The 27,910-nt window shown below is 43.5% G+C and overlaps 1 protein-coding gene across 2 annotated transcripts in view; it reads right to left on the bottom strand.

Moving 5' to 3' along the window:
• ENAH (ENAH actin regulator) overlaps positions 1–27,910 on the bottom strand; it is a 138,686-nt gene that overhangs the window by 20,596 nt on the left and 90,180 nt on the right. Inside the window, exons 4-6 of one of the 2 annotated variants that reach the window (XM_044915980.1) lie at positions 19,087–19,143; positions 14,244–14,328; positions 76–377 (exon numbers count right to left, since the gene is read on the bottom strand). In XM_044915980.1, the coding sequence (XP_044771915.1) occupies positions 76–377; positions 14,244–14,328; positions 19,087–19,143 (444 nt within the window). The remainder of the gene's footprint in view (positions 1–75; positions 378–14,243; positions 14,329–19,086; positions 19,144–27,910) is intronic. The other variant, XM_044915981.1, reaches the window with a different exon arrangement.

Genomic DNA, 27,910 nt, shown 5'->3' with positions numbered 1-27,910 from the left:
CCCCCCGCGGCCCCCCCCCCCCCCCCCCCCCCCCCCCCCCCCCCCCCACGGCAGAGCGAGGCGCACACTTCTTACCGGCCGACAGCCTGCGCTCGCGCTCGCGCTCCCACTCCAGCTGCTCCTGCCGCTCGCGGTCGAGCCGCTCCAGCCGCTCACGCTCCAGCCGGTCCTGCCGCTCGCGCTCCCGCTGCTCCCGCTGCTCCCGCTGCTCCCGCTCGCGCTCCAGCTGCTCCTGCTCCAGGCGCTCTCGCTCCACGCGCTCCCGCTCCACGCGCTCCACACGCTCCCGCTCCACGCGCTCCAGGCGCTCCCGCTCCATGCGCTCCCCGCGCTCCCCGCGCTCCAGCTCCTTCTGTCGCTGCTGCTCTTGCAGCTGCCTGAAATTTAAATACTGAAAAATCAGAACTGTGCACAAGGGCCACTCACCACTAAACACCCAGTCCCTGAGATGAACCTACGCGCGCCTCGGTCGTGAAGCCGATACAAAGTGGCCGGAGCCCGCAACCCCCATCCGCCAGTGGAGAAACGGGACACACACGACGGCGCCGCAGCCGCACCACCCGCACAGGACACTGGCGTCTCACTCCACTCGCACTGTTCACGGGGAAAGTGCTACAACAAATGAAGGCCACGTCCCTGTGTCATGCTCCTCCGAGGAAACACCGTAGCCGGCCACAGCCGAAGCTCGACAGCAGTCGGCTTCACTTCCTTTCGCGTCCTGTCCCTACGGCAGCTGAAGGATCACTACCGGCAGGCCGGCCGGGGGAAAGGCTACCGCATCTTGAGGCTCTGGAAACATGGCTCCAAACTGTGCTCAGGCACGGGGCTGGGCTCCCCAGCAGCCCAACAGACGGGAATCCCCTTCTCCACTCCAACAGCGAACGCGATCCCCGTTTTCCGGCGGCGGAGAGCCCGCTCCCAGACAGGGCGCAAGTGAGACACGCCGCACGCGCTCTCCCACCGGCTTGCTCGGGACAGGTCATGCTCCCTACTCACTTGACGAGCTCCTTTCTCTATCAGAGGTAAGAGCCCTTTGTCACAAACGCTGGTCGTAATGTACTTTTACTTTTAGTATGGCTTTTTAGAAGCCTTTGATTTTTAAAGTTTCATTTAAAACCGTAATGTGTTAACTTTGTTGAAGTTGTGATCTGGCTTGTAACTTTTACACAGAAAGTCTAGTGCTGGTATTCCTCTATGTGATCTGCCTCTGCGATCTTTCTTAGCCCCTTCTCACAACAAGGTTCTATCATTACATGTTTTTTACAACAAAATCCTTAGTTCATATGAAATTCATCTTGGGTTTGGGATGTGTAGTACTGAGTGAGCTACGTCACAGCACCATTTAGAGTCGCTCATGGCCCTGATTTAGGATGCCACCTTTATGTGTGTTAACTGTTTCTGATATTCCAGAACGTTTTGGTTGGTGGATCTGTTTCTTTAGTATGTATGGCACCAGTACCTTGATACTTTGACATCTGAAATAAATATCTAGTAGGGTGCAACTATCCTCATCACTCTTCTTTTTGACTTTTTCTAGATGATTCTCAGATACTTAGCTTCTTCTGGGTAAGTTTCAGGATCACTTTGTTAAATTTATCCCTTCTGCCAAGACCTATCCTTCTCAATCCTATTTAACGCTTTATTAAATTTGAAGATCAATGAGAAAAACACATGTCTTTTAATCTCCTTGTCTAAGAATGTATGGAATGTCTCAGTATTTATGCAATTAAATTAAAAATCTCCTTTCACTCTAGGATTTCCAACGCTGTGATTATATTCAAACCTAAAGAGGCCCAATGTATATGGCTCTGAAACATACAGTTTGCTTTTAACTTCCATACATGTAAGTAACAGAGAAAGCAAATGTCTCCAAGTACCCACTCGGACCTAAACGATAGTCTTGCTATAAAAGTTAACTCTCCCCAAAATAAAAAACCACCCCATCTTATACATAACATATTTCATAGCATTGTGGGTAAGGTTAAATGAAGCAATGCCTCAAAAAGCTCTTTAAAAAGTTCCTGGGGCATAAGAACACTCAATTAATGTGAGCTACGATCAGGAATTTCACGTGAGGACTTTCCTTGGACTGGCTAATAAACTGCTGGGTCCCCGCAGAGGCAGAGCTAAGTGACAGAGCGTGGATGCCAGGCTTTGTCCCTCCCAGCACCACCAAGAAGCCACCAAGATTTCTCCAGAAGTCTCTCCCCTTCATGTTTCCTAAACAGACTATGAAAAGGAAAAAGCCCACTTGACAAGTGAGCCAATCCCCCTTGTCTCAGAAAAGCAGGAAGGCTCTCTCTGGGCCTATCCCCGTCCTTAACGGTACCTGCATGGGCGGGGGGGGGGGGGGGGGGGCGTTCCTAGAGCAGTGCTCAGTGCTAGCAGCCGCTGGGTCAGACACCGGCTACAGAGTTTTAAGGCAACGCCGCCAGACAAAGCACCAGCTACCACAGCTTCTGAGGGGTAACAATACTGCTTCAGGAGTGAAGGCAAAAATTTGGGGTATTCACAAGGATGTTCTCAATAATAAATTAGAGAAGAGTCGGTTCTTTTTGTAATGACCTCTAATAAATGAACTCGGCTGGGACTTACATTTAAAACACACCATATGTGTCAAAAAATACGAGCACACTCTGTAATGTGATACTCGAAGCAATCTACGTGGTCCAAGAGGGAAAGATACACCCGTACTATTCTAATTAGAACATACCTCTGTCCAGAAGCTAAGGGAAACTGTTTAGCTTCAGAGTATAACAGCTCACCAAGAAATCCAGGATGAAAAGATACAAGTTCCTAGGCCTTTTTCTGTTTCCATGCCACCTCTTTCATTTTATTCTTATCAACATAATACAGGTACATAAAGCTTATTAACAAAAACCAACAGTTCATTGCTCTAACCTTCCCACCCCTGTTTCTAATTACTGTCAACTCTTTTCGGACATTTCTTTTAACTTCAGGTACTGCCTACAAGTAACTCCTATGGCCCCCTTACCACACCCGAGCCTCTCCCAGCACAATCACAGGAGAGTACGCATTCCTGGTGTAATCAACAGTCAGAGTCTACATCATTCATACAGCTACACCATATAGTATCCTAAGACTACACTGCATTTCTCTTCTTTTTTTATTTATTTAAAGTAATCTCCACACCCAACGTGGGGCTTGAGCTCATGACCCCAAGGATCAAGAGTCACACGCTCTTCCAACTGAACCAGCCAGGAGCCCCACACTGCATTTCATATTGACGTTCTTTGGTTTGATCTGTTTTGTTGTTGTTGTTTTTTTAATATTTTATTTATTTGACAGAGAGAGACAGTGAGAGAGGGAACACAAGCACGGGGAGTGGGAGAAGGAGAAGCAGGCTTCCCGCCGAGCAGGGAGCCCGATGCGGGACTCGATCCCAGGACCCTGGGATCATGACCTAAGCTGAAGGCAGATGCCCAACGACTGAGCCACCCAGGCACCCCTTTGTTGTTGTTTTTACCTCCCAGCTGACGGCCACTCCTCCAAGCAACACAATGCTTTTATCACAAAAAGTAAGCTTAAGCCATAGGCAGAAAGCCAAGTCTCAAAGAATTATTGCATAACAACATTTACAGCCAGGGAGTCCTGACTTAGGAATATTATTCCACATGTCAGAACATAATATTTATTCGAGGGTTTTCAGTCTTTAAAGATCAAGAACATCTCCTGGATGTAGGAGAGGAGTACGATGCCAGAGAGATTCTCCAAGTTCACGGACAGTGAGTGGAGCGGGCAGTTCATACAGCTGCATAAGATTCTGCTGACTATTTTCTTAATGTGAAGGGGAAAAAAGGAGGTGATAAGAGTCCCTGGCTAATTTTTAGCCTGCTCACTGAAAAGATGCATATCTAAATATATTTCCCAAAGTAGTGTGTCAAAAAGAAAATCTCAGGCTTACAGATCTTTAGTAGCATGAATAATTGCCACCTAAATTGGACAATATATAAACCTGACATTTATGTTTTGATCTCTAAAGCAGGACATCTGTATTATCTTTTCAGGGGACAGTTTCCAAGTTTGTAAACCCTGCTTTTCTTAGAAATATCACTGCCGACTCACAGACAGGAAACGCACATGACTCTTCTTCCCAGAGCTTTGTCTACAACTGTTCTTACTGTTAGAACCATCTGAAGACTTTTTCAAAATACAAGGGCTTGAATTCTGAACTATGCAAAAATTCTGCCAGACTAACTTTTAAGCTAGGATATGATTTTACATTAACTTGAAAGTTTGAGAAAATACACATTTTTTCAAAGACAATTATAGTGCAAACGACCATTATAGCCACCAAGAGCATTTAAAAAACATCAGAAATAGTTCCTCCTACCACCAAAATACCTATTTCCTCGAAAGAGCTATCCCCAAATGCAGAGATGCCCAAAGCACTAGCCAACGATGAGGTTAATAGCTTTTTCTTAAATACACTCGGACATAGATTTAGTTTATGTTGACGCAAAGACTTCTTGTTTTTAAAGCAAGCAAAATATAATTAAAGTTTAAAAATACATTTCATTCACCTTTACCTATGTGGGAGAGTGTTAGGTAGGTCAAGAATGATTTAAATTTTGACTCAATGAAGTATAGGAGAGCAGACTTGGAAAACGATCTGAGTTGATAACACTTAGTAACACTACAATGTTCCTGACATTTGTCAGAAAAAAAAAATTACATGAACACTTTCTGATCACATCATGTGGGTACCTCACTTCTCTATTAGCAAACAAACAAAAGGGGACAAAACGAAACAAGACAATCAAGATGTAACCTACGGGGCCAGTACTTACAGGAGGAGGTGGTGGACTCTTGGTCCATCCTGCCTGTGAAGGCCGACTGGGGGACTATAAACCCTCATTGCTGCCCTGCTGCTTGGGTGCTGGGACGACCAGTCCCCTTTTATAACTTTCAGGTAGTGGTGCTGATCTGCTAACTATTTATAGACATTAAGTAAATTGAGCTCTATGTTGAGACTAAACACAGGACTGACTCACGTTTCTTAAATATGTTTTTCATCACTGTCAAAGAAGCCAAATATTAATAATATGAGTGGACACCAAAAACTGATATTAACAAATGAAACAAAAATGAGTAGAAAACTAAGCTATACTACCATCATGTGACAACAGGAAAGGTACGGGACTGATTAACATCTAAAGGCAACATTCGTTTCTTCAACTCGAACTCACCCTCATTAAAGTAAAATAATGAAAGGTATAAAATACACACACAGTAGGACAACAAAGCTTGTAACAAAACAGGAATCCCTTCCCTGGGAAGGGACCCTCCCTGCTCCTGATTTCGCTCTCCAGAAGCAACTACTTTCAATCTGGTACTGACAGTGATTTGTTCCGAGCGGCTCCTTCTTAGTCCCCCAGACTGACACGTTATCTCCTGACGTCCTACCGCACAAAGGAGACAGTTCCTAACCCTTTGACTCACAGAACCTCTCCCTCATTCTTCCAACCAAACCACACCACCACTTTGGATACATCAACATTCACTTACTCATGGCTGATCACATTTACTTTTCAGAGCAATTCTTCTTGCTCAGGTGTTAAAAATTACTATTTTCAAAAAAAAAAAAATTACTATTTTTTTTTCCATTTGATTCTTCTTCTTTACACTATCCCTGCTTCACCCCAAACTCTCCATCAGAACTGTAAAGCCTCTCCAGGTAGAGCCTGCTCCACTCCACTCTCCAACTTCCGGCAACGGCTGATAATTCTTGGTGTTGCTTGGCTTGCAGATACATCACTAGAGTCTCTGCCTCCAACCTATGATTTTCTCCCTGTGTCAGTCTCTGTCTTCACAGGGCCATCTTGCTTCTGTATCCTCCTCTTCTAAGGACATCAGTCATACTGGATTAAGAGGCCCCACCCCACTTCAGTATGACCTCATCTCAATAAACAACTCTATTTCCATACAGGGTCACATTTTGAGATACGGGGGATTAGGACATATCTTTCTTGGGGGACACAATTCAATCCATAACATCCCTCATCAATACAATTTTGGAAATTAGAAAGTGGATGGCCATTTTTTATCTGTCACATTATATAACCGATGTTCTTCAAAGTGCAGTTGACCTTCCTAAACAAACCAGATTCTAAATATGTTGTTTAAACGTTTCTTTAGTAATTAATTTCCTTTTGGGAACTATTTCAGAAGCCACAAAAAACAACTTAAAGAATAAGAATTCTTAGCTATTAATTAAAATAATCCATTAATAATTTATGGTTCTGAGCAAAAATCCTATCAAATTTGTTATACATACCCAACACATATATATATGCCTGAGGAGCACATTTTTCCTAACATTCTCTCCCTACCCATCACCTTCTATTTGATCACCAAGTACAAACCACGTGCCCGTCTTCAAAAATCAACTCATAATACTCCTAACAGCTTACCTAAAAGCAGTAACAGAAATATATCATTTATTATAATATGAACCTTATACTAAAAATAGAACTACCCAAGTCTTACAGGTGAATATTATGATGCAAATGAATCTTCATTTTCATTACCCTTTTCAGTAATGGTGTAGAAAAGAGCCAATTAGGGAGCCAAAGTTAATAAGGTCACAAAATAAAAGCTGGCCGAGGGTACTGTAATGTGCCTCTGAAAATAAAATCAAACACAAGAAAATTTATTTCTGTATAAATAACATGAAAAAATTTTGGAAATAAAATCTAGTGAACACCCAACTTCTGAGCAGACTGTGCTGCATACCCGGCTGTCACCATGTGTCCCTGGCTGCAGACCGCGGCCCAGCCACGCCCTGCTGCAGAGACAAAGGCCAGTGCCAAGCGTCTGTATAAAAACATACTCCAGGGGCGCCTGGGGGCTCAGCAGGTGAAGTGTCTGCCTTCAGCTCAGGTCGTGATCCCAGGGTACTGGGATCGAGCCCTGCATTGGGCTCCCTGCTCCGCAGGGAGTCTGCTTCTCCCTCTCCCTCTGCCGCTCTGCCTACTTGTGCTCACTCTCTGTCAAATAAATAAATAAAATCTTAAAAAAAAATTAATTAAAAAAAAATAAAAACATACTCCAAAGTGTCTTCTTCCAAGTAGGGTTTCACCAGGGGCAAAAACAGATCCTATGGGAGGTAGGCCAAAGGAGAATGGCATTTACCTTTCTCATAATTTGAGAATACTAACGTGTTAAAAAGGTGCCTTTTTATTATACGACAAATTCAGGGAAAAAGCACTTTACAAGCTGGATCCAACCTACTCATCTGTTTGTCCCGTGTCACAGGGCTGTCTGCACCCTGTGCCCTTACACATCTGCTCTTTCTGCCCGGAATGTTTCTCCCTCCTAGGACCAAAATTCCTACTGCCCTTCCTCTTCAAGGCACGGCTCTGAGCACATCTCCTCAGGGAAGCCTCCTAGCGTCTCCCAAACAGCACAGATAGAAAAGCCTGAGCAGCATGAAAATGGCGTGTATTATCTTCTTTAACTGTCCCCCAAGCCGTACAAACTCATATATTTTCTGCCTCTCATACCTAACATGTACAGATATATGAATTCAGTACCAGAAACTTCCTGGCTTTTTCTCAGAAACTTTATTCAGGTCTCTACTCTCAAGGAGCCTGTAATGTTCGCTGTGGAGGCGAGACTCAGCTGTAAAATGAATAAATGGTAAAATGTAAAATAAGGGAATGTGTGATGAAGTTGTAGGAGTTCAGAAAAGCAGCCCCTGGTACACCTGGAGAAGAGTCTACAGACCACGACAAGGCAGTCAGAAGAGGAAAAGCCGAGGGTGGTGTATTGAGAGGCAGCCTGGAGAGAGAAGACAGATGCGCAGGGGGCGCGCAGGGGGTCCTCAGACGTGAGCAGGGCCGGCCCTCAGGAGCGCTGAGGGCGAAGTGACGTGGCAGGACTGTCTGAACTCGTTTTCAAGTCTCCCCCCACTCCAAGATTCTACTGGAATTCCAGAAAGTCTTAACTGTGCATAAACAAACTCATGACAAAGTAGAACACTGAGGGGTCGTCAGCAGACCAACTCTACCATCAAGGTCTGGAAAGCAGGAACGGCAGAGAGGAGTTAAGTCTAGACCTCTTTCCTCAGTTTCCGTAGACAAGTATATCCAAGTGCCCATTCAACATCTTTACGTGGATGTCCAATGAACATCTCCCTCTCACATTCTCAAAGTTCACCTCTGGTACGTCCCAAGGAAACCTGTTCCACTCACACAGACTTCCGCATCTCGGTTAAGCACAACTCCATCCTTCCCATTCACTTAGGTGAAAAGCCACGACTCCCCCTTCTCTTGTACCGCACACACACCCCCCAGAAAGTGCCAGAATCTGCCTTCTCGCCATCTCTGTGACGTGGCGGAAGCCACCATTACATCCTGCCTAGTTTCTGTTAACAGCCTCCCTGGTTTCCCTGCTGGGCTGCGCTCACTGCCCCGGGCCCGCCTCCATCTGTGCTTCTCCACGGGCTAGTCTCAACAGAGCAGCCAGACGGATGTTAGTATGGTAAGCCAAATCATTTCTATCAAGGCCATTCAGGGGCGCCTGGGTGGCTCAGTCGGTTGAGTGTCTGACTCTTGATTTAGACTCAGGTCATGATCTCAGGATCCTGGGACTGAGCCCCATGTCCACACTCTGCAGAGAGCCTGCTTGAGATTCTCCCTCTCCCTCTGCCCCCCCATTCTCTCTTCCCCTCTCTCTCTAAAATAAATAAATTCTTTTTTTTATAATATTTTATTTATTTATCTGACAGAGAGAGAGAGAGAGAGGGAACACAAGCAGAGGGGAGTGGGAGAGGGAGAAGCAGGCTTCCCGCGGAGCGGGGAGCCCGATGCGGGGCTCCATCCCAGGACCCCGGGATCATGACCTGAGCCGAAGGCAGATGCTTAACAACTGAGCCACCCAGGCACCCCTAAAATAAATAAATTCTTGAAAAAAAACTTCAATGGTCCCTCTTTCTCTCAGAACAAAAACTGCCTTCTCTGCAATCATTGGGCAGGTGCTGCACAATAGGACTCTCCATTAGCTTCAAACTCACTGAGCACCCTCCTTTCTGTTCTTGCTCTCTCTGCCCAGGCCGCCGTGGCCTCATCTGTCCTCATACACAGGTGCGCGTGCACACACACACAATCCTGCCCCAAGGTCTTTGCACTGGCTGCTCCCTCTGCATGCAAAGCACTTCACCCAGACATCTGCTTGGCTAGCTCCTTCCTTGTGTCTCGGTAAGACCCATCCTGACCAGCCTATTATAACCAGTCTCCCCTTGCCCCTCCGCCACACACACTCCCCTCCACTCAGCTGGGCCTCCTGCCAGAGCACCAGTCATCTTCTGCCATGTCTACCATTTACCGTCGGATGGGGTAAGGCTGTTTAGGTCCCCCCCACCCCATCCCGGTGTGTCCTAAGCACGGGGAACAGTGCCTGGAACCTCCTCGCCGCGCTGCAGAGCAAAGGCAACCACAACTAGAACACATACTGAGAGTAGCTGAAGTGCACGCAACAAGAGAAACCTGGGAGAGACCTCCCATGAGGCCAGCAGACAGAGGACAGGAGAGGGCGGCATGGCCATCAGATCAGACTGATTAATAAACTCGCACCCCTGTCTGAAGAAGAGTGGCATCTGCCAGCCCTCTCCTCCCCAGCCTTAGCTCAATGGATGGGATGGCACTTCCCACTGAAGACTGTTTTTGAAACAAACTCAACACGCTGCCTTGGGTGAGTCAGGGCTTCTGGTGGAACTAGGAGTAGCTCAGCATTTGTGGGTTCCCCACAACTGTACCCTAAAGGAGAGCCCACCAGCCTACACGCTCCACCCACTTCCATAGACCTCCGGGTGGCCCTCCTGGTCAGGGAGGAACATGCCCAGCAGAGATCTTGCTTCCACGATGCAAGAGGAAAGTCAAGCCAAGGACTGATGCCAATCAATCTCATCTGTTTAGAAATAAATGGACCACTAAAGATGACCAGATATTTGAATAAAACCAGTAAAACAAACAATTCAGCTCTACAGGAAGGAGAAGATTCAGGCAAAGGAAGAGAAATAGGAGAGGCTTAAGATAGAATCATGAATTTGGAACAGGTTGTTAAAAAGGGAATAATTACAAAATAGAAAAAACTAGATTCATCTTTCAATAGACGATCTACTACTGTGTTGTCCCCGTTGGGTGGCTGTGAGCTGTGCATGTGGCTCCTGAGCATTTGGAATGTGGCCTGTCTAGACAGAAATGTGCGGTAAGTGTAAAACACATACCAAATTGTGAAGACTTGGTATGAAAAATAGAATGAAAAACACCTTAGCAATTTTTATACATATTTCATGTTGACATGATAATACTTCAGATAGACTGGGTTAAATAGAATATATCATTAAAATTAATTTCACCTGTTTCTTTTTTACTTTTGCTAATATGGTCACCAGAAAAATTTTAATTACATACATGGCCCATATTGTATTTCTACTAGAAAGTGCTGGTCTAGAATATATCGTTAAAAATATCGCCAAGAATAAAAAACAAAACAAGCAGCAAAAAATGAGAAAAGAGAAGTATCATGAGGAAATAATCTAGAAGGGCCAGCATTTGACTAGTAGGAGTTCCCAAAAAAAGAGAACAGAGAAAACACAGAGAAGAAATGTTTAAATGGCTGTTAAGTCTTCAAATGGAAAAGGTCCATTAAGTACTGAGCTAAAGAAAAAAAATGCAGGAAAAAGAAACCACAAAACCCAAAAACTTTAGCTAGTGACCTATTCCTGAAAACCCAGATTACTGTGGTTGACAGGTTTAAAGGATTCCAGAAGGGGTGGGGGAAAGATCACCTGCAACATAAGGACAGAGCTAACAACAGATGTCGAAAGACGGCAAATGTCTAAACTGTGAAGCGAGAAAACCTGGGGGTGGGATGGAAGCGCAGGGACGGGGTGTCACAGAGCGAGGAGCACAGAGACCACTCAAGGGAAGACGCAGGTTCAATCTGAAAGAGAAACCAGCAGCAGGACTAAAACAACAGCTATTGGAAGCCATCCAGGCAGGTGGACAAATCATACTTCCTAGTCGGGGGGGGGGGGGGGTCAGCAGCCCCCAGCCATCACGTGACCATCAAGAACTAGGAACAGAATCCTATTATCTTCATGCTATTGAAGAAGCCATCAGAAGTACTAAACGTAGAAATGGTTAGGCGTGATTCATTCTGGAGATTAATAAGAAGGGAAGGGCACAGCTGCGTGCAGGTGACCCTTCCCATCTTATGCTCTCCGGTGCCATATGGGGGTCTACCACGTGCGAATGACTTTAAGAAGAACTGATCTGACAGTAATAATGTGGGAACAGCTGAAAGGGGTCTCGGTTAAAGACTGGAAAACCCACTAGAAAACAGTAGCAGTACAGAGAGAACATATACCGGAGAAGCTATTAGTCACAAGTGTCAGAAGAGTAGATCCAACAAGCTGTTAGAGAAAGAAGTCACAGGGTGCACTGGGACAGGGACGGTGAAGGAAGAGCATTACAGGCCTCCCGCACAGAAAGTCTGGGAGAAATACTAAAGAGAAGAAAGCATGCACATGAAGAATGACATCATGAAGGTTGACACTGCGGTATTAGTGCGCGCACCCAAATGCGTGAGCTCCACGGCAGGAATTCTCACTGCTGATCAACCGTTGGAACCGAGAGGGTCCATGACCCTCTGAAATGACACATATAAATGCACATCTTCATGCATATCAGAAGGGTGGGGACTGGGGGAAAGAGGGCACATGTCCATTGCTGTCACCCAATTCTCAAAAGGACCCATGACACTGCTCCATTTCGTGGGAAATATCTCACTGATCTCAGGTGCAGAGTCATAGCTGTCCATGTGGAAGCCACCAGCTAAAGACAGTTAAGAGGAAGCTACAACATGAAACCCAATCACGTCTGTCAAGGTAGACCGTGTACAGAGGGAGAAAAAGGACAGCTCATGCACACGCTCATGCAAGAAGCCGAAGGGGCTCGAGGGACAGGGGGTGGCAAGGAAGAGCCTCTGCAGGATCGAAAGGAAGAAAGGCAAAGAGGCAGATGTGCATGAGGAGAAGAAATCTCAACTAGAAACAAGTCAATGCTGGAAGCAGCACTTCCAGGAGATTTGAGCAGACACAAAACAGATTTCACCAGATAAAAAGGGAAATGGGTGGGAGAGAGAGAAGGGAAGGGACAGAGATAAAAATTAACACTGACAAAGACAGTGGTCTCCTATAGGTTTCCCTAAAACAAAGAAGAGGGGCGCCCGGCTGGCTCAGTCGGTGCAGCGTGTGACTCTTGATCTCGGGGTCGTGAGCTCGAGCCCCACATTGGGTATAGAGATGACTTAAAAATAAATCTTTTAAAAAATTTTAAACATAAAAAATTTTTAAAAATGAAAGAAGACTCTGTGTGTCGCTATGGACAGAAAATAATTTTAAAATTTACACCCATTTTTCAGAATTTTGGATTTCACTCTTTAAAACAACTGAGTTCAAGTCTTGAACTAAGTAAGTAATATAAACAACATCCAATTTCCAAGCCCTGTGGTACCTTCCTACATACAAGCAGACAAGCCTCAAGTCCAGGGTGGGCTGCAGGGCCTGCCAGCACTGGCAAAACCAAATCAGATACGGGCACAGCATTTTCACAGCATTTAGTAAAAATTCACTCAATACTCATTTCCACTAAAACTGCAAGTTGCAAGTTGCGCACAACCTCCGCGCTGTGGATCACCCATCAGAGACCCTTAACAAGCCAGCGGCACCCTCCGCTGGCTCCAATTTCTATTCTGTATTGTCCTCAGCCAGCAACTGTCCCAGGGGCCACCTGCTTGCCATGCCATGATGCCAGAAATTATCTGTTATGTTTGGGTTCTCTCCTAGATCTTCCTAGCTTTCTACAAATGTTATGCCCAATAATACTATGATCATTTTTTTTTAAAGATTTATCCATTCATTTGAGAGACGGAGAAAGAGAGAGAATGCGAGTGGAGGGAGGGGCAGAGGCGAAGTAGACTCCCCAAGCGCAGAGCTTGACCTGGGGCTTGATCTCACAACTCCGGAGATCATGACCTGGGCTGAAACCAAGACTCAGATACTCAATGGATTGAGCCACCCAGGCGCCCCATGATCATTTTTTATTAATTACTTTTCTGTGTGTGGGGGGGGGGGGGCGCAACAGAATCATTACAATTTCTAACTCTTGGAATTGTTCTGGTGTGTTTAAAACACTCAATATAGAACCGAAATTCTATCTTTTAAACTCTCCTTATTTCTACAAAAACTTAATTTTATTTGTATCTGTTATAGCATCACTCCCAAGAATTGGATAGATTTTCATCAAATTTGGGGGCTACTTCTGGAGCGATTGAACTGAATATAAAAGGCTGTGACAAAAACAAAATTCATTTCGGGAGGGCCTTTCCCAAGAGCTAAGCAGTTATACCCCCAAAGCAGCCAACACAGAACATAGTAGAGATCCTTCTGTCTGTCTGTCAGGGGAACATGACACACATTTCAAAACAACATGGAGAATCTGAAGAGTGTTTCAAATGTGAGATCCAAATCCAAGGTCACAAGAAGAAATGCTGGCTTGCCATGGAGCAAATGCTTGTCAAATGGAAGAATCCATCTATGTGGTGGTTATCAGCTAAAATAAAACAGGTGACCTACTAGTGATAAAAAGCAACATTAACATCTCCAAAAAGTTTTCATTTGTTTAAAATGGGACACCTGGTTTAACTAACTCAATTTTTGTTACTGTACGTACCTGAATTTTATATAACTATTTTGTTATGAATTTGGTAGCTTATAGTTCAGAGACTTCACTAATTCAGAAACAACTATACCTAAATGAGGCTGTATTTGAATTTCCAATGTATTTCTTTATAAACTGCACTGAAGCAACAAGATAATATTATTGACCTCACCTAACAAGCAATTTAATCATAAACAGAATGAGTCTGTATTCCATTACTAAGCACTACGGTAATATCTCAAGATCAATGACTTCTATGAACAGCCAACACGACTTCAACTTTCTAGTTAAATTAGTTATGTGAAAGCCATAATGACCATAGATCAATTTATAACTGCTATAAAAATAAGACTCCTTGAAGTGAAAGTCACTTTGTATGCTGCTAAGTGACTTTTAAACGGCTCACAAGACATAATCCACTTTTGATATTAGGATGCTCACAGGGCTTCTGCAGTAGAAAGACAAACTGCAAATAACAACTTATAAAAAATTTACCTTCTTTGAATTTCCAATTCGTCTTGTGATGGGCCATTTTGAACTTGGGCAGGTAGTTGAGAATTTTGTCTAGGCAATGTTGGCCCTAAAAGGGAGGAAAACATTATAGATGAACATTATCTTTATAGTTAGCTGGACAGAGGAGATAAAATCATAAGAATAACATAAAACCATCACATATTTACAAATGTATCTTCTTTTTCATTTAGCAAAATAAAATATAAGCTTTACGTAACACATAGCAAATGAAAGACTGCAACATAATACTGTCATCATCTCCAAAAGGCTTACTTGAAACAAATGGAAAACATCAACAATAAAGGAAAAATAAACATTTATATATGAAGAGCTTGAGGAAAACAAGTGTTCAATGAGCATCTGAATAGGCACCTGAGCTGGACGTTTCTAAGACAATGAGACATTCTCTTTGGGGTACTTATTCATGAAGTGGAGAGGGAGAACTTAAATGAAAAAATCAGAATTCAAAAACTCACCTAAATAGAACACTGGAAATGAAAAACAGGAGAGAGAGAGCATGAGAACCTTATTACTAGGATGAAGAATGCTAATGCATTTATCAAATTTGCCCAATTTAAGCTGCCATTTTTATTTAATGGCTAGGCATTTCCAGCACTAGTGAAAACAAACATTTGCTAAACTTCTATATATAATTAACCTACTTATCTGAATTTTTAATGTAACAGAGGTAATCTTAATAACTTTTCATTTGGGGTTAAAACAAAAACAAAAACAAAAACAAAAAAAACCACCCAAAAACCAAAAACCTACATCCAAACCAACATGGCTCTGTCACAAGAAACTAAAGACCATCCATTCCCACATACCATGTGCAATGCAGACCCATTTTTACCATCTTATAACAAATGCCACTAGATATGGGACATTTTAGTGTCACTGGATATAAAAATTAAATGTGTCATGAGAGAAATAAATACTGGACCTAATATGCAAAGCCTAGGGTTAAAAGAGATCAATCTTGAAATCTAAGCCAGTAAACAAGAGAATCCAGTAAACAGTAAATCTAGTGTGCCAGCAAATGCCCCTAACAGAGATCTTCAAAGTGTTGTGTAGGCCGCTAATACTAGAAACAGGTAAGAGAAACGCTTCTGTGTACTAATTCAAATTCTTGGTAGGTCTGTGCTGTGCTAGGGAAGTAAACCTTGCAGCTAGAAGGATAAGGTTCCTGGCAATGTTGGTACGGTACTGGCATATCCCAAATTTGGAAATACAGGTAAGTGGATCTAAACTTACCTACTGAATTTTTTTTCTCATCTCTTTACCCATTTCTAGATTAATCATGTAATTTGTCCTCTAAAAGACAAGTTACATGACAATTGCAGTGATGTATTTCATGAGATTTCCTAAGTCTGCTATTTTGAAAACCACATAAAGGAAATATTAAAATATATTAATCCTATGTCATCAGCAACAACAAAAAATCAAAAAGCTTTTTAAATTACTGTTAAACACGCACTTAAATTTTTGCATAAATGAAAAGTAGAACTTGTCTAGTAAACAGGCCAGAATTCTTTCCTGCTTTTGGAAATGAACATACTGATGTAAAAATTGACTGTCATATTAAACCATACACTAACGTCTATACTCTTAGAAGGAAAAGATGTCTTTGTCTCTTCCAGCAGAAGGAGGGACAAACAGAAGATTGGGGTGGAGGGTAATCTTGAGAAAATACAAACGATTTGGGGGAAGTATTTTTATACCCAAAGTTACATTTATCCAAAAATATTAAATGTGAGCATTTAGCCTGGGCAACTCCTGAGACCATTCTGGCTTAATTATTTTTTAAAATAATGTTCATTTAAGTGAAAAGCTCATACTGCTCCAATAATTAAACAGCTGGATGCCCCGGAGTCGGAGAGACTTGTCCAGCACCCATCCCAAAGAAGGACACTAACAGACTGCTTACATCTAGCACAAGCATTTGTGACCTCTACAGTGATACTGACAGATGAAATTCCCCAGTATAAATCTACCCATTTAAGTTTTAGCTCAAATATATAAGTTCACAAAAAGTGTGTCAAAATTTCAACTCAATCCTGACTTTATTAAACAGATTAAAAAAAAAAAACTAACAAGTTTGACTTAAAAAAAGTTTGAATGAGAAGAAATTATCTTTTAAACAGAAACTGTTTTGGATTTTTTAACAAACTTGTTTTAAAAGGTTTTAAAAATGTGGGAAGTATTCTCTGGGTGATATCATTAAAAAATTAATCTACCACAGTTTATTAATGCAGCTAAAAGACGAAAACTTAAGGAAGATCCTTTTAAAATGAGGGGAATTCTGATCCCAGAAAAGCTCTTACAAGTGTTTCCTACATGGTTCTTTGTGGTACCGGGCAGCTTGTCTTTCCACAGACACCCCCTCCGTGGTGGGCCGGAGAGGAGGGGCCTTCCCCTGGGGTCTGTATTTAGTGTACCTGTATTTAGTCTGGCTGTCCTGTTTCTCCTCCATCAGTACCGTAAGTCACGATAATGAGCACACTGAAATTCATGTGCATTTCAACATAATGTAAATACACCATTAAGCACTGAATAGAAGAGCTCGGGGTCACTTAAGAACTCCCGGGACACAGTTTTGTGTTTCCTTCTGGTCACTCTGTGGGGTCATTCAAGGGGTCGATCACACCAACATGAGGCTCATGACATGAAGCAGCAACTAAGAGCAGTCGAGGCTGCCAGCAGCTGTTGTGTTTTCTGCACTGTAACTATTAGCTCATGTCGGTCATATTCCTAAAAGAGTATCTGTCTTCTCACAGAATCCAAAAAAAGGCACTTTCTTATCCGGTGGGCAAATGACAGCATTGCTATGAGCATCATGTGGTGGCTGACAGTTCTCTTTGGGGAAAAAAGAAACACGTGAGCCTGCCTCGTCCCTACGATGGTGTCATGAAGACAGCAGCTAACGTTGAGGGTTACTCTCTCTGTCTTATTACCAGAGCCGGAGACAAGGACTGATATTAATCTGTCCTGGCTAGAATTCATATAGCAGAGATGTGACTTAGTTTCTAATAAAGAAAATATGTCCATGTCACTGATAGGTTCTCTATAAATGATGGAAAGCAGAAGAGAGTGTCTCTCGAATCCAGGAATGAATGGCATTTCAGTCTTGACTTAATACTGAGTTTTGGCTAAAGCACACTGCACCTGCTGTCACATTTTAATTTTCACAAATCTGGTTTCACACTTAGCCACAGACTGCTTAAAAACACAGGACTAAAAGACCAAGAGGTGTTATTATACACAATACAATCAAGTGTAAACTTAGCAATGTGGTAATTATATCACTGTACACAGTTAAATCAATTAAAGGTAATAATGGGGAAAATGTGCTTTTTAACACGTTATTTTACAACTTAAAAATTCACCTTTATTAAGGGCAAATCAATCCTCTCTGCAACTGGGTAAACTGTATCTATTATTCTGCATGTGGAACTCAACACAGTAAGTAGCAAAGTACAGAACATCAAGTAGGTTTTCAGAATGAACTAAAAAAAGTCCAAGTAACACCAATACGAATAATAACTCATGGCTAGTTCAAAAGGTGGCCTAGAAGAGCCCCCAGGAGGAGGCCGAGAAGCATCGCTAAGAGTCACTGATTAAACCCTAGGGAGCAGGGAGTTATGAAGACCAGCAGCACAGGCTCACTGATGGGACTGTGTCGCCCGGAACAAGCCGAAAATGGAACTTTAGGTGATTAAGAAATACATCAGAGTTTTCATTTTTGGAAATTTATAACACATGCTTCTTTGCCTAAACCAGCAGTACATAAATTTTTAAATAATTCTAAAGAGAATTAGGTAAAGAAACAATATCAGAAATACTGAAGAATCACATCAAAAACTAAGTCACATGGATAAAGTACATATACACAGCTGAACTGTTTATATAAAATTTTAGCAGTATTATCACTTTATAATTTTCTCTCTCATAGAATAATCGGGCCAGTCAAGGTAAACAGGAGTAAGAAATATATATATATATATATATATATATCCAAAAAAAAAGTTCTAACAATTACAAGTCATTTTTTGAACTTGGTTTTTCAAAACAGAAGGTTTTAGAATCAAATAAGGATAAAAACAATTCAGAGGAAGGTGTGCGTGTGTTGTGTGTGTGTGTACGCGTGTGTGCGTGTGCACGCGCACACTGCTCTATCCCTGTGTAAGGGCACGAGCATGCACCTGTGACTGTGACTCAGGGCAGCTAAGGGACGTCTCCGGCTCATGCATGCGAACAACACATCCGTGTGCGCGCGTGTGCACAGGAGTGCAAGAGCACTCTGTAAGCCCAAGCTCACTCCTCACCTACTGCAGAAAGAAGGCAGTCACTGAGAAGCCAAGCCGGGGAAGCACAACGGCTGCCATCCGCCTCACGACCTGTGCGCCTAACAACTTCACTCAAGTGGAGCAAAAGCTCCCTTCAGATAAGACACATTCACATTCCTCAAAACATGCTAAGGTAGATGTAATTCTGTCCCTTAAATTATAAATTAAAAGACTGCTTCAAACAAAATAGTTGAAAACAAAAACGAACAAACAAAAACCCCTCTCGTTCGTGTTGCAAGAACTGCAGAAGAATTCATTCTAAGACCCTCATCCTAACTACACCCTCACTAAGAAGTCAACTCAAAAGCTGACCGAATCACCTACATGAACCACAACAGATAGCACAACATAAAACGTAGCTTGCTGGATACCCCGAATACCACAAGCCAGACTATGGCCTACAGAAACAAAAGTTATGGAAATGTGCAAGTAGTATGTACCACAGCTTGAAAAAGTAATGTAAACATAATGTTGCTTACCACAGAAAATACATCGCAAATTAGTGCTGTCCTGGGTAGCAGCAACCTTGCTCTGGGCTGCAACAGACACCTTGGTGTTAGAAGAAGAACTTCACACAAACTAAAAGGTGCTTTGAAAGGTTCAAAATGTTTTTATACATACGTCCTATCTAGATCCTCATTTTGGAAGCTCTGTAATTTAATAAAAATGTATCTTCTTTAATATAAACTTTAAAAAGAATTTTTATGTGTAATCTTATTTGTGGAAAAACCCTGTAATAAGCCACAGACCAAACAAGGCACTTATAGCTCTTTTCAGAGTTAATCAGAGAGTGCAATCGATTTACATTTCACAACCATATTTTGAAAAGTAAATGGAACTGAGCTATAGGAGGTCAGCATCCATGGCTGACTTAATTTTAGAGTATCTACCCTCTTTCGGTATTGCTCATTTAGAAGACTTTGCCCCTCAGAAAAACTCAGGGGAAACACAAGATTAACTTAACCTAAGAAGAACTCATTTCTACTAGTAGAAAAAGACAAAAGCCATTTTAAACAGCCTGTAGCAATTAAAGTGGTTTACAGTCACTGATGTAAGTAAGAGTATCTTTATTGGCTTTGCACTCTGAAAAAACATCAAAACTATTCATTGTTTTACCAAGCCACATTTTATCGTTCCTTCCCCCCCCCCCCCATATGTTTATATACTTGACAAAATATCTTATTAAAAACATGTGGCCACTTCAAATAGCCATTTACTATTTAGGCTACCTACATTAAAATTTACCCTAAGTATTAATGAAGTAAATTCTCTTTAACAGAAAAAAACTCAGTAAGAAGGTGCTAATTTATGAAATGGGGAAGGGCTTATACAAAATCAAGGTGACACTCAAAATTGGGATGGGGAAAACAAAATGAAAAATTTTCTTAGTATTACATTAGTGACATTCAAAACTTTATATCAATAATTTTCTAAAATTCCAACAAAATTCTTTTCAGCGTAGGATTTTCTTTTTCCATTGGTATTAGCCCAAAAAACAATGAACAGATGAAAATATATTGACTCAAGAAAGACTGCATAAAGGCAAACAAGACAGTAGTTTAGATTTCGCCTAAACCGTATTCTTTAAATAATACAATTTATGCTAACTAAAAGTTTGCATAGAATCAGAACCAAATCAATTTAAAGACTGTACATCTGAAAATGGTAATAAATCTTAATCAGAATTTTAAAATCATTTTTAGAAATTAAGATTTAATATCATCCAATTAAGTTTAAACCTTGCTTTAAAAATATTACATATAGCAGATATTTTCAAACACAAACAAAATAAGTAAGTTTGAAAAACATCACCTTTGCTATAAGTACTTCCAACAACCCCGTCTATTATTATTATTAAAGCCGCATTATATTCACTGTAATGACAGGAGAGAGACCACAGGCATATAACATGTCTACCAAGTCAATCACACCATTTCAAAGGAGATAAACAATTTAGGAAATTTTCAAGTTATATTTTAAGTTTAAACTTTAAAAGACTCTGTCTTACTGATGTCTGTAAATGACTACTTCTGTAAAGCCTTTATTAACAAACATGCCTGGTCTTCAGGTTTTACCCTTCCTTTAATTCATGTTTACAGGGAAAAAGAGTAAGGAAAATATAAAAACTTACAAGAAAGCCCCGAGAAATGATCTCGTCTTGGACAGCAAAGCACCTGCCACGCTGTGCGGCCAATCATTTTGGCACAGTCATCTGACCACCGTCAGAATGCAGGGAGACCATTCGGCCCGCGTGAGATCCCACACTGTCCACCAAAAACTCCCACTCTTCTCACAGTTTACACCTACAAAGCACCATTCTTGCCCTCGGTATCTTCAGGCACCTTCTTTCTACACACTTCTACTCCTTGCCACCACATAAAATACTGATCTCCATTCTACTGCAGTCGGCACTGAGGCACGCGGCCGGGCGGACGGCAGCGCTTCCTGCCGACTGACTGCTGATGCCACTGTCTCTGGGCTCAGCCGGGGAGGAGGGGGAGTGCGGGATGCAGCAGTCACTGCCCGGACTGGGCGGATGCAGTAACAGGATGCCTGCAGCATCCTCACCGTCAGGGCGAGGGCCAGTGCTCCCTACAGCTCCCCCCACCCCACCCCGAGAGACCACTTCTCTCCAAGTCAGCCACAGGACTAATCAGGCTCGGCACTGAGAGAAGCATGGGCCCTGCAGGAAAGCACGCGCCAAGGGGGTTTAGATGCACACAAAACACAAAATTTAGCATCTGCACTGGACTCCTGGAGAAGAAAAATGACCTCGTCTATCAGCCACCCTGCCGTCATGTAGTCTGCAAAGCAGTGATCCCTCAGGCTCTGCCTGCCACGCTGTCTGTCCCCACAGGTGTTTGGTCCGAGCAGCGAGAAGGCAGCAGCCTGGGCGGACCGGCCGCAGCGACCATGACGGGCTGTTGGCATCTGATCAGCATGACGGATGCTGCCACCAGATAATCACAACAGCAGAACCCCAGCTGCAGTCCCGAGGCAAGTGCTAACGGGGATACTACCCATCTAGGCATTTTTTTCTGAGGATTCAATGAGATAATGTTTGCTTAAAGCTGGTTTTACTTCAATTTACTCTCTAGAAAGCCAGTCTGCTGAGTGGGCACATACATCGACAGCTTCCAAACGAGCAGTGTTCATGCTTTTGACCATCAATGAGGCCCCCAGGTATTACCCTCGTGATCGCAAAGTTCTATCACACGTTCTGAAAGGGGATAAAAGCATATGTGTGTCTGTTCTCAGGCGGCTAGAAGACAATGGAGGAAGACACCGCAGCGGTGTGGCTGCTGCTGTGAAAAAACAAAACAAACAAAAGCAGGTACCACGGGAATCACGGGAATGCAAACGGTGCAGCCGCTGCAGACACTATGGAGGCTCCTCAAAAATTAAAAACAGAGCTACCCCATGACCCAGCAATCCCACTTCTGGGCACACATCCAAAGGAAATGAAAACAAGAACACCCGCACCCCTATGCTCGTTGCAGCCTTAGTCACTCACAGTAGTCAAGATACGGCAACAACCTAATGTCCATCAGCAGATGAACGGGTCAAGAAGATGCAGAGCGTGCGTGTGTGTGTGCATGTGAGAAAGATTCCATTCTGGAATCTTACGGAATACACACAATGGAGTATCACTCAGCCAGAAGAAAGAAGGAAATCCTGTCACTTGCACGAACATGGACGGACCGTGCAGGCATCACACTAAGCGGAATGAGCCAGACAGAGAAAGACAAAAGACTGCTGGCATCACTTGTATGTGGACTTTAAAAAAAAAAATCCAAACTCATAGAAACAGTAGAGAAGTGGCTGCCAGGGCCTGTGGAGGGGGCGGGGGGGGGGCGGTAAATAGACAGAGGCTGGTAAAAACGTACGAACTTTGAGCTGTAAGATGCATGAGGACCAAGGATCTAACAGACACATGGTGACTGTAGTTGATAGCACTGTACTGTGTAACTGAACTGTGCTAACTCACCCAAATGAGACACACACACACACACACACACACACACACACACGAGGTTCAGGTGGTAGATGTGCTAACTAACTAGATGGGAGGGACGCTTTCACAGTATATACGCTTTAAATATCTTACAGTTTTGTTCTTCAATTATACCTCAGTAAAACTGAACAAAAGAGATACAGACATACAGACCTAGGTCTCATTCTGCAGGGCTCCGCACCAGCACACGAGAATTACAACAAAGAGCAAACTGTGTGCAGAGTGGTGGCGTTTTTAAAGTGGCATTTTAATATTTTCCGAAAAATTTTCACATTTCGCTTTAAAATATGTACAGTTTTTTTTTTTTTTAAGATTTTATTTATTTATTTGTCAGAGAGAACACAAGCAGAGGGAGAGGCAGGCAGAGGGAGAAGCAGGCTCCCCGCCGAGCAAGGAGCCCGATATGGGACTCGATCCCAGGACCCTGGGATCATGACCTGAGCCGAAGGCAGCCGCTTAACCGACTGAGCCACCCAGGCGTCCAATATGTACAGTTTTTAATGAAATATTTATATACCTCAGGAAGTAGAGCATCATGCATCTCTAGCCACACATGAAAAAAACGCCAACACAGAAACTTCTGTCGTGTCGCTGTGCCTAGTCTTAGGCAAACTGTACATGCGATGGGGCTCCCCTGCCCCCTTCGTTTGTTTAATCCTCCCCAACTTACGGCCTCAGATACGCTTTATTCTCTTCTCAGCAAATGGAAGATGGCTGCTAACAGCTGACAAACTGCGGAGAATTCAGCAGAAGCTTGAACAGCGACAGTCGCGACATGCCCCCAGCCCACACCTGCTCCGTACACCGTTTACCTTCAGCTGCAGAATCAAGGAGTCTATCCACAGCTACAGAAACTGTCAGAGTCGACCATAATGTACCAATCCTGCCACGTCCTGACACTCGGGAAGGCGAGAGTGACCTGCGTCCCACGTCCACTTCTCTGCAGAGCAGAGCCAGCCCCCCGACCACCCTAGAGGTCCCCTCTGTGGCCAAGGGCACTGGGACGCACATGCGCAGGCAGGCAGCGGCTACTTCAACAAACAGGATCAGCCTATTGCTGGAGCGCTGGCTGGGCCTCTAACCAGCACTGTGATCTCCTCAGTGGCACAAACCAGAAGTCCAGGGCCCTCGTCACCCCTTCCTTTTTATTACGACTAGTGAACCTACTGCCAAGCTCCTCCTGTCACCTCGAAATCCCTCTCTCCAAATGGCCTCCACTCCAGAGAGTGGTTTTCATAGAGGGATGCACTTATCCCAGGATGCTAAACGTACACTGGCATGGGAGAGAAATCAGCAGCACTTCTATTTCTGTTCATTTTTCTCTCATCCTTTTCTTTTAATGTTCCATAATGTATGCAGTATGTCAACACCAAAGTACACACACACACACACACAGAGTAGGTGGTAAGTGCAGACGCTCCGAGACCACCAGCCCTGTCACAACAGCACCACCTCCCGAAGCTGCCCATTCTCATCTTGGCACCACCCCCTTCCCCTCAATAGCTGGTGACGCCTTAACGTCTGAACCAAATCGCCTCCCTTTGTAAAATGTCTTCAACTGCTTCCCACTGCTCTCCAGACGAACCTCAAACTCCAGCGCCTTCTCCCCATGGCGTGACCACTCCCTCTCTCATCCAGTCCACGCTCTGTCTCCCTAGGCTCCAGGCACCTGCTCTTTCCACCTTTCCAACGTGCTCGGTCGAGGCTCCTCCATCTGCATGGCCACCTTACCCTGACCATGCCTTCTGCCCACAGTGGTCCTCTGCTGGTCAGCGGGAAGATTTCCTTCTGTACTAACGCTAACTTGCCGGTAGTCAACACTCAACTTGAGTTCCTCAGCCCCGAACAACGAAGACAATTATTCCCCCCTTCACTGGGAGTTCTTTTCCCTTCAGGTTTTAGCATATATGTTTCCTCCTGTTAGCCACTTCAAAAAATTTGACAGGATGTAATAAGCATAAATAAAAATTAGGTAGTTATCAAATTATCTAAGAAATTTGAAGAATCTGTCTGAAGACTTAGGAGAGAGGTTTCAGTACAATATTATAATTAGGCAGAGTGGTCCAAACTTCTATGTGGGCGAGAGACAGACAAAACGGGCCCACAACAGCTTACAGCACTGGAGACTAGCGGGGGGAGAATGACCAAGGCACCCAGCTCCACGGGGAAGGCTCACGGGAGATGCTATCAGTGACTCGAGGACGCCTCCGATTGTTTCTCAGGAAACACACCACCTCACTCCCTTACCCACGGGGAAAGAGCAGAAACACTTGTAACCTAAAAAAGTGTTTACACTCTCACCGTACAGCACAGAGACTTTCAAAGACCATGTCTCTTCACTCCTACTTTTACAAGACAAAAAGAATTAAGAGAACCAAAAAAGGTATAAAGTTTCTAAGCTAATGCTCTTGGATGTGGCGAAAAATGAAGGCAGGGCAACTGTGGGCAGGAAAACTGAGCGTGGAGACAAAAGAAGACAACCGTCAGACATCTTGCGAATCGAATCGGTCAAGTGCTTCGCTCCATGTGCATTCAGCTCAGCATAATACTTCTGCTGCAATTCACCAAGGTTTAACAGGTTGAGTTTTTTTTAAACTGAAGAATCTGCGGAAGGCTTTCTGCTTTGCTTTTAAGCTCTCTACTTTAAAAAATGCTACGATTCAGTCATTACTTTGACCGTACATCACAGTCCGACAACTTTAAAATAAGAAAGCCAACTGTTGAAACATGAAAGTCCCACTGGCACAACTTAGCACACCTAGACACATGACACGTGCTTTTTATTATGCTTGACTTCTCAAACTGCCACGCGTGACCCATGCTACAAGACAGCTGAAGCATGAACACATCACGCTGAATAACAGCTGGTCATCTGATTCCACATATAGGGAACGTCCAGAATAGGCGAATCTAGAGAGTAGCTCAGTGTCGCCAGGAGCAGGGAGGGGTGGTGACGGTGGCTTCAGGCTGGGGGGCTTCTTTCTGGTGTGATTAAACGGTCTCAGGCTGCCTGCAGGGACGGCTGCTCAGCCCAGCAAAAACACCGACCGCTGCATTGTACGCTTCATGCAGGTAAACTGTGTGTGAGCTCAAGGAAGCTGTGAAGGAAAAATATAATCCCATGCTGGGTTTGTGTTCTTCATCTCGAAGCCATTTTTAACACAAACTTGAAAAATATTTCAACACCTATCACCTTTCCCTTATGGAAAATATAAAAGGTGATTATCTCTGGGTGGTAGGATTTTGGGTATTTTTTTACTTTCTTCTTTATGCTTTTCTGTACTACTTAAATTCTTACAATAAGAACATAACTTTTTAATCAGGAAAAAACCCACTTATTTTCCCCTGAAAAACAAAATGCTCTGCTGGAAATTACAGCTCCATTAGCAAGAGCTCTGGCCGGCTGAGGGCCCTTGTGGCTCTGGCCTTGGATCGCAGAAACGGAAACAAACGATGAAGGAAGTGACCGGAGTAATAACAGCAGGGTGACCCCGAGGGTCTGGAAGGGCAGCAGAGCCAGGATGCCCTTTCCAAACTTGAGAGCTGGTGTGAGAAGGCCCACGGCAGTCCCCCCGCCAGCAGGAATCAACACCAAAGGCGTTTCTTAGGCAGGGACTCTGAATACCCGTGTGCTCGGGATGGGTCATCCCAGGGACGCCAGGATGGTGGTCTCCCTGTCCGCGGGGCCAGCGCCCGGCTCTCATCTTCTCTGCACAGGAACGCCAGATACTCCAGCACGTAGACTAAGAAGCAACTTCTACCGAAAACCACACCAGGCAACTAATACTTATGATGAAAGTGTCGTTTATTTTTGAAACTCAAAAGATGTAAAGTTTTATTAAAAGGATAGTTTGGTTAAATACATAAAACACAAAATAAGCTGGGCTTGTTCACATGATGTGGGGTTTACCGCCTGGGGTGCTGGCGGGGGGGTGGGGTGCACCTGTCAGCAAGGATGGACGCTCTGCCGACACCAGGAGCTTCAGTCTCCGAAATTTAATTACATCCACAACAGTATGTACTTTTATATCCTTACTCTTTATTTTTTTTTACTTTAAAGATTTTATTTATTTACTTAAGAGAGAGTGAGCAAAGCAAGTGGGTGGGGGGAGAAACAGAGGCAGAGGGAGAAGCAGAGAGCAGGGAGCCCGACATGGGACTCAATCCCAGGACCCTGGGATCATGACCTGAGCCAAAGACAGACGCTTAACCAACTGAGCCACCCAGGTGCCCCCAAAATTAAGGAAACTTTAAATTAGGAGTGTCACAGGTTCCCACTCTTAATACTCAATAAAGTACTTCTTTTTCAGGAAAACTGTACACTAAATACTTACCTTTTAAATTATATTTTTAGTATTTTTGTTGAACGGTTAGGTTTCAATTATTCTACTTTCTTCATTAGACATTTTTCATGTTAAATATGAATCTTTTAACTACTCATCCTCTAAAATAAGATGTAAAAGCAGCAGCAACTCACTGTTATTTAAAAACAAAATGGGGGGCTGGGGGTCTTCAGTATCAGCAAGAGCCCAGAAGGAACATCATGAAACGCCAGGACCACCCGCTGGAGCCTAAGGTCTTTTGGATGCACTGTGTGATTGCGGAGTTATTACTGTGTACTGTCTACTCAGAGTTAGCGGTCTGCCTCGCCTGGCTTGCAGATGCTCAAAGGTAACGTCTGTGCCATGTTCATCATCCTAGTGCGAGCAACCAGCACGACCAGCTTGGCATAAAGTAACTGATACATTTGTTTAACTAAAGTGGTTTTTTACAGAATTCACGCTCATTAAACAGAACCTGTTGAAGGTGTGCTAGCGGCAGTCTAAGTACCTTTACATGTATCAATCCATCTAAATGATGCAAATGGGTAGGATGGATAGGAGAATGAATCAATCTGTACATAATTTTATTAAAAAGGAGAGATATATAAGACCAGAAATATTTAAACAAAAGTCAGGGAAATAAACCTGTTTTTAAATAAGAAAAACAACCTTTATGTGGATGGAGAAGTGGGAGTTCCTGTAAAGCCTAATTCAGTATAATGTAAAGAAAAACCCAGAAAACCTGTATGTGAAGTTTTTAATAGACTGTAGCTTCCAGGAAAGAATGAATTCTTTAAAAAGCAAGGAAGCTGCCTCGGCCATAGCCACTTCCCAGAGTGAAGAAATTCAGGTGAAGGCAAGTTCTCTGCCCAGTCCTGACAACCAAGAGCCATCAGAAGGCAGGGCACAGGAAGGAGCAACCTTAAAGGCAGGCAGGACTTGAGAAGCCAGGGGCGTGTGGAGAAA

This window comes from Neomonachus schauinslandi, chromosome 6, assembly GCF_002201575.2.
Source record: "Neomonachus schauinslandi chromosome 6, ASM220157v2, whole genome shotgun sequence".
Taxonomy (NCBI): domain Eukaryota; kingdom Metazoa; phylum Chordata; class Mammalia; order Carnivora; family Phocidae; genus Neomonachus; species Neomonachus schauinslandi.
The sequence above is the reverse complement of the archived record's forward strand: the minus strand, read 5'-3'. Positions and strand labels throughout refer to the sequence as shown.